Raw genomic sequence first — 7,395 nt, 5'->3', positions numbered from 1 at the left:
TATCATATATTCAATGCTATTAGATTTAGATAGTACACTGAGACTGCCTTGACAATGATATGATCAAAGATCTTTGTATATCTTGTTTGAGTGAACAAGCAGTAAATGTTCTCTATAATAAGTCTATAAATATAGCACGTCATGTATGCTTCTTGAACCCCAAGTAGTAGAAAGGAGAACAAGAAGTTTGGTGTCTGGTCTTATGGAGAGGAAAACTATTCTGCTTTGCCTTATGGTGCTTCTGCTACTAGGAAATTCCACACACGCTGGTACGAAATTGATCTCTCTATTCCTATGTATGTGTTTCCTTTTAACTTCCAACTGGAGTAGAACAAGTCGTCATGAATGTGGCCTGGAATATGACCCTTTAATTTGGAATTGTTTTACTGATGTATGTATGTATGTTGTCTGCAGAGCATTGCCAAACACACAGTGTACCGGCCATTGCGTGCATAACAATAAAATGCCGGCTTTGGTGCCAGCATGTGTGGAACCACGTCAAGGAAGCCTACTGCACCGGCAGGCCTATTTTTGACAGTCACTGCGTTTGCGTCGTTTGTGACCGAGTTGCACTCTAGCATCATGTCAAATAATGGACATTGATTTCCAATAATAAAATCTCATGCGACAACCAATTTTGGGTGTTATGTCTGATTTGATTTTGACGTGCGTACTCTTAGATTTAGTGATTTTGTGTTTGGCTGGCCTGGCAGTTAGTAAATTCGGAAATAACAATAAGAAGGCAGAGGTGCAAATAAGGAACGAACAAATGTCATTTCTTTTACACTGAACATGTCACATGATACATCGTCATTACAACAAAATAGTCCAGTTCTTCGAATGGCAGAGAAAACATGTATGGTACTAACATCTCAGCCTCTCACTTCATGTAATCCAATCTAGTGCAAAACACATGCCAGCTACAAGTCTGCAACCCTATCCTGCATGGCCCTCACACGAGTGTTCACGTAAGGGCATCGGGCGATACACAGAAGAACCAATGGCCACCAAGGAAGCGATTAACCGTGAGGGGACACTTGCACGTTGGGTTCCCCGTCTGCAGGGTTTCATTCACAACAGACAACTCTTTGGGCAGAGAAGATCAAACAGATACATGCTGATGCACAACATTTCTAACACTTGGGAATCGATCAGCCCAGCGCCTATAACCTGCAATCAGTACAAAAAAGGAAGTTAGATGATGGTGTTTCACATGACACACATCAAATGAGGGCCGCATTTTCTTCCTCTTCTTTTGTAAGATCAACAGGTTACTGTGTTTACCTGATGCAATGATTTGCTTTTGGTTAAGCTGTTCGCTATCATCGTCAGGGATATCCTGTAGGACAATTCAGAAAGCCAACATCAAGCAAGCATATCCAGAAATAGAAAAAAGAAGCAAACAGGCAGGAGGCAGGAGGAAAAAACTAACTGAAGAGATGATGTCATGGTTACCTGACGCAAGCTTCTGACAATAAGGTCAGACAAACTCCCAAGGGTCTTGGGGTCAAAACCAGAGCAGCTCGAGAGGAACTCTTCAGATGTCAACTCCATCACCATGGCGCATAAGCTGGATGCTGTCATGACGACTGATGAAGCATCTGTTGTTCCTATAAGCTCACACACATTCATACTTAATGATAAGTTCACATTCAAGACAAAAGAGAGCTACTGGTCATCTCGTGAAGAGAATCAACAGGAAAATGGGTATCAATATTTAGCGTGATATTTAGGTATGGATTAGTTCATCTCTCCTCGGCTAATCAATATCTCTACCAGAGCTAGATCCTAGTATCCTGCTATAGGAGTACATGCAACAGATGCCAGATCTGCCAACAGGCAGATATTCAAGCAGCAATAAAATTCTTGCCATGGTCATGGTTCAGAAACAAGTGCCGGGTTTCAATCAAAGTTTGTCCATATATGATCTGACATGTTTTGAAATGGTGCTGATTTACGACATTAATGACACCATTTGATCATCAATGTTTGCAGTGATGTGTATTTGTACTACTTAGACATCAAAACTTCAACAGCTCATCTGTAAGAATTTGAAAAATAAAAAATAGATGTAAACTGCCCAGCAGCGGTTTTAAGATCAGAACAGTTTTCTGAACCTTCGACAGGACAACTATGCACAGACCAACAGAGGGAAGTAATTTCTGAAGTATGCTTGATTCCAGTTACAATGTTGAGAATAAACAAGATGCAGACATCTAGAGGCAATCGTCTATTCCCAAATTTGAAATGCCTACAACTGAGAGCCACCCTACAAAACAATATGAAAGTACATCCATTTAAGCTTACGTAAAGAAATTAGGAGCAGAATGTACCAGCCCATGTAGTAAGTGCTTGCAAGAGGTGGATGAAACAAGGCTCCATTTGAATAGGATAATTCTTCCTCTACATAAGTACAAATATGCTATTAGATTTTCTCATGCTAGGTAAGAGACTGTCTTGAACCTTGTAGTTACTCACATTTGACATAATGTTTATGATAGTATCACATGCCAAAAACATGCTACCATCGTCGATCATCATTCCATTCTCCTCGGTCATTTTAATGAGGCAGTCTATAACCTGTAAACACAAAAACAACCAAATGAGTTGTACAGTCGCAGGAAAAAAAATGAACAAAAAATGACAACTGTGTTATGCGAAATTTCTATTTGAACAGTTGACGAACCATAATGCAGTCATTTCATATTTTCATGGAGTCACTTCAAATAGTAAACCTCGCATATAATGTGATTAGCACCTAGAAGGAACTACCACAACTATGCCATGTCACCTTTATAATGTAACACCCCTGTACCAAGGTAAAATAATATTTGTATAAACACTGAATATTAGCTCTTGCTAGCTCTAAGCCAGGGTGCATAAGGGAGGGGGGGTCAGACTACAATTCCATTTAGAAATTTTGAACACCACAGATTGTTCAGAAATACATTTATATTTGCAAAAACTATTTTTTTCTAGAAATTAGTAAACCAGAAAGATACCCAGAAATGATAAAAGGTTCAATTATAATTTTAAAATTGGAAAATGGGTGTTACAATGAACAAGTATAATCAGCATTATAAATTATTTCAAGGACAAAATAAGCAAAGGAGTCACAATTATTATAAAGTTAACAAATATGCCTACTTACTGCTTTATAGCCTCCAAATGACACCAAAGTTCTATATCCATCAGCTGTCGTCGTTATTTGTGATAGCATTGGAAGCATGAAGCGAACAGAATAGAAGGGGCTGTTGGCAAGAATGTTAGTTGGTACCATCATCAATAAATTGCACTACAAAGGAAGATGCTCGGTTATGCGCAACACCTTCTGAGCACAAAATGGGCAAGCAAATACCTTGATTCATCTTGACCTTCGATAGAAAAGATAAATTCCAGTAGATGACCAGTCTTCTCCTGGCAAGCATATGGTGCCTCTGCCAGATAGCTGCAACAGAGTAACACACAGATGTAGCTTCTATTTAAGGGATTACAGGATGTTTGAAACAATTCACTCGTACAATAATCAATAATTTTGTTTAACAGCTTATGTGAATGATGTGCATAGGAAAATATGAAGTGGCTAAAGTACACATTATTTGTTTGTTATTGTCAAAAGCAGTGACACACTTAACCATTCCCATCAAACTGAGTAGTCAGTTCGTCACTATAAGTACAACCATGAGGTGGAACTAGTACTTAGAAAAGACCCTTACATAGTGCTAGTTGGGGGGGGGGGGGGGGGGGGGGGGGAGGGGGGGGGGTAGAATGCAGAGATAATAATAAGAAGAAGAGAAGCACACCTTCCTACTATTCTCACAGCTGCCAAAAGATCATCACCTTTCCTTTGCCCATGATCCTGTCAAATTTCATCCTGTAAGATTAACTTCCAAGACTAAATTTCATATCATCAGAATTCAGAAGATTCAAATATTTACCTTTGCATCCTGCAGGAAGTCCAACACTAAGCTGATTGTCTCATTTAATCCCGTAATTACCTGCATTATGGTCTTTTCACAGATGGTCTGACTTGGTTCACCTGCATACGGTTTTATTTTATTTTAAAAGAGAACGCAAGATGACTACTTTAATCAGTTCGTTAAAGCTTCCTATTAGCTAATGACAAACTTCCATAAGATACAAAAGGTGAAAACTGAATGTTATAAATATAAAAGAAGAAATGGCAACATATTACTTAAGCGTTGCAGCCCATGGAACCAAAAATAGTGAAGGAAATGGTATACATACCTTCACCACTACTGGCATCTGATATCATTTTGATTATTCTTTCCATCAGTGAAAACAATATAGCCAGGTTTCTCTGTTTCTGGATGATGGCATCATCTATCTGAGAACTTTTTGATGACTCGTATTTCGAAAAAGCAAGTTCGTTTAGAAGGACAGCAACTTCAACTCTTGCAGATTGTAGGACTAGCAGGACAAATCTACAGAAATTAGAAGTTGTTAACTTGTTATATAAAATGAAAAAAAGTACATCCAGAGTGCTGCTTATCTGTTGAGACAGAGAGACAGAGAGAGAGATGCAACAGATGATGTGAAACGTACTTGTCAACGGAGATCGCATTCTTGTTATCCAGGATTTTATGATCTTCTGACAACCAATTCTCGCCTAGTATGGACATCATGCACTCCGCCAAAAGAAGAGCTTGTAGCTTTTCGGAAGATACTGAAAGTGGAGAAATACTTAGTGTCATGACCATGTCAAAAAGGAAGGGGAATTCTAACACTGGTTAGGATTCATTCTTCTGCCCTACAAAATTTCTTCTTACAGCACATTGTACCTCCCTTTAGTGAGTAAATAGTACAGTTCTGTTGCTCCAAACAATCTACACAAACTGCCCCTGCCCTGAAGCTGTAGGAAAATTTAAACCAAATCTACGGCTTATGGGTACAAGAATAAAAAAAACTCAAGTTATAGAAGAGACAACTAGAATAGAAAGAAAAAATAAAAGGTACTGATAGACCTAAGCACATTTCAGTTTATAGACTATCACTGCATTGGTATAGAATAATAGTTTATCGAAGTTGGACATATTAGCACTTTCATCCTGGGCAAATGCAGTTGATCCTCAAACGGTCAAACCTTCGATGTAAGGTCTATATTGTCAACTTGACAGTAGAAACAGAAACAATTAATATGTAATTTCAAAATTTGAAGCATGGACGTACCAACACGGTTTTGGAGAACGTCTATAATCCCACCACGGATATGAGATTTCCAGATTGCGGATGGCATTGACCTCAAAGCATCATGAAGTGGCTTTAGTGTTCCAAAAATACAGAGAAGTAGTTAAGCTAAAATCCCCAAAGTACAAATTAAACAAATGGTAGGGGAAAGGGTTACTCTTACAGATTCTTTTTGGGAAAGGAGTGTCGCAAGCATGTGCAGCGATTCAAATTTAAATGCCGTATGAAGTACACCGAAAAGCATAGCAAGAGAAGCCACCTGAATGACAATAGAAAAATTATAGATCAAACCATCAAATTAGCAACCAAGCAGATGAAAGAAATATAGAAATATTCAGGCAAAACAATCCAGTGTGCCATACCATGCTTGCCATGCCTTGCAATTTCTCCACACTCATGTTGTCTGCTCTGAGTTTATGAACAAGTAACTGCAATAGATGAGTGGAAAGCTCTAAGCACCTTGAACCTACAAACGAAACAATCAAGCAATTGTATAAGAATTCAACCTAACTATGGAAAATATAATGTGTTGTTGGACTGCAATACCTAATGGAATCCACCAACTAACCCATGTAAATACTTCTAATTTGGACACTGACTCGATATACTATACAAATCGTCCTAGGTAAAGCGGAGTTCGCAACCAACCGTCAGACATCCAGGTGCACAAATTTAAAATGTTGGACCAAGTGTCACTGCTAACATTCCTCGGTAGGATGAAGGAAGATGGAGATGGAATTATTAAGCAAACAAGAGATTGGCCAGAAAATTTTAGTACCATCTGGAAAGTTGGAGATTTGACTGAAGAGCATGTCCATAACTCCAGGCTCACAAAATTTGTATGCCCCATCTTCAGAGGCTATGGCAACCAGCGAGAGAAGTTCAAAACATTCTTCAGTGATTGTCAGATCAGGCCTGCAGATGATTTGGCAGCTCATAAGCAAATGTGAGTTGCAAAGCAGAGCATCCAAACAGTTAAACAGTTGGCCTAATCTAGATTCGAGAGGATCGCACAGGTTTGCTCTGCTCTGCTAAGCAAATGTTTCAACGCATACCACTTAAATTGCATCAGTACTAGAAGGAAACAGAGAGGGGAAGTTCTTACGATTTGGAGACAACCTCGGCGATGAGGGGCACGGTGGAGACGACCCCAGCGTCGGCCGCAACCTCCGGGGCGCGCGCGAGCCCAGCAAGCACGGTCACGGCGAGCCGCAGGTACGCCTCCCGCTCCTCCTCCTTCCCGCCCTCCACCTTCCCCAGCCCTGCAGCGCACACAGAGCAAAAATCCCCAATGAGACACCGACACGGGCGCCGCAAACAAACCGCAAGGTAGCCACGCGTTCCCCTGGTTCTTCTTACCGGTGTTGAGGAGGCGGCGGAGGAACCGGGGCCCGACGGCGCGGTAGACCTGGGCGACGGCGGCGGCGTCGCCGGCGCGGCAGACGTTGGCGGCGATGAGGAGGCCCGCCAGCTTCTGCTCGTCGCGCTCGCCGCGGAGGAGGCGGAGACAGTCTTCGAGCGGCGGGGCCGAGGCCTCGGTCGGCGCGGCGGGGGCCGGGGAGGAATCCTGCGGGAGATGGAGGGGGAGAGGTGAGCGAGACGGGCGGCGAGAGGGGGAGGGGGGCTTAGGGTTCGGAGCAGGGAGGGAGCCGCGAACCATGGGAGCGGCGACGTGCGTGCGCAGGCGGGGAGAGCGCCTCCGGTGACGGCCGCGTCGGAGAGGAGTTGGGCGGCGGCGGTGGCCGGAAGCGTCGGGAAAGTTCGAATTTTGTGAGGGAAAGGCGTGGAGAGGTCGGGGGCGGCTGATTTGGACAAAGCCGGAAGTCGGCGGAGGTTTCGTGGGCAGAAATCACATATTTGACGTGAAGGCGAAATCAAATCACAAACTAAACTGCTTCCGAAAAAATTTCACTCTGCTGACCCTTTCGTGCGGCGCCCGACAGCTAGATGCCGCACACTACTATGCAGCGCCTCTGCCTTAGACGCCGCACCTCCTACCAGCGTGGCAGCCCTGGTTCAGTTGCGGCCTCACAGACAGCACTGCAGCGCCTAAGCCTTAGGCGCCACACTTGTAATGTGCAGCGCCTAACACTTAGGTGCTGCACAATCTGTGTGCCACTTAGGCTGGCCCAACCCTCTCTCCCCTCCCATCCCCACTCCACACACCCCACCCCACCCAAACCCTTA

At 42.9% G+C, this 7,395-nt stretch overlaps 1 protein-coding gene across 1 annotated transcript; it reads right to left on the bottom strand.

Moving 5' to 3' along the window:
- Positions 1–755: 755 nt before the first annotated feature.
- LOC125515170 (neurochondrin family protein) lies at positions 756–7,045 on the bottom strand. The gene is made up of 18 exons (XM_048680609.2): positions 6,866–7,045; positions 6,568–6,775; positions 6,314–6,470; positions 5,987–6,123; positions 5,571–5,674; positions 5,372–5,467; positions 5,191–5,281; positions 4,567–4,687; positions 4,249–4,445; positions 3,939–4,039; positions 3,804–3,859; positions 3,359–3,448; positions 3,152–3,251; positions 2,479–2,580; positions 2,334–2,403; positions 1,456–1,610; positions 1,285–1,339; positions 756–1,170 (listed from the first exon to the last, which is right to left on the bottom strand). The coding sequence occupies exons 1-18, from the start codon at positions 6,866–6,868 to the stop codon at positions 1,103–1,105; spliced, it is 1,911 nt and encodes a 636-aa protein (XP_048536566.2). The 5' UTR covers positions 6,869–7,045; the 3' UTR covers positions 756–1,102.
- Positions 7,046–7,395: the final 350 nt, after the last annotated feature.

The sequence above is a fragment of the Triticum urartu genome, chromosome 6A (genome assembly GCF_056163025.1).
Source record: "Triticum urartu cultivar PI428250 chromosome 6A, HENAU_Tu73, whole genome shotgun sequence".
NCBI classification, from domain to species: domain Eukaryota; kingdom Viridiplantae; phylum Streptophyta; class Magnoliopsida; order Poales; family Poaceae; genus Triticum; species Triticum urartu.
The sequence above is the reverse complement of the archived record's forward strand: the minus strand, read 5'-3'. Positions and strand labels throughout refer to the sequence as shown.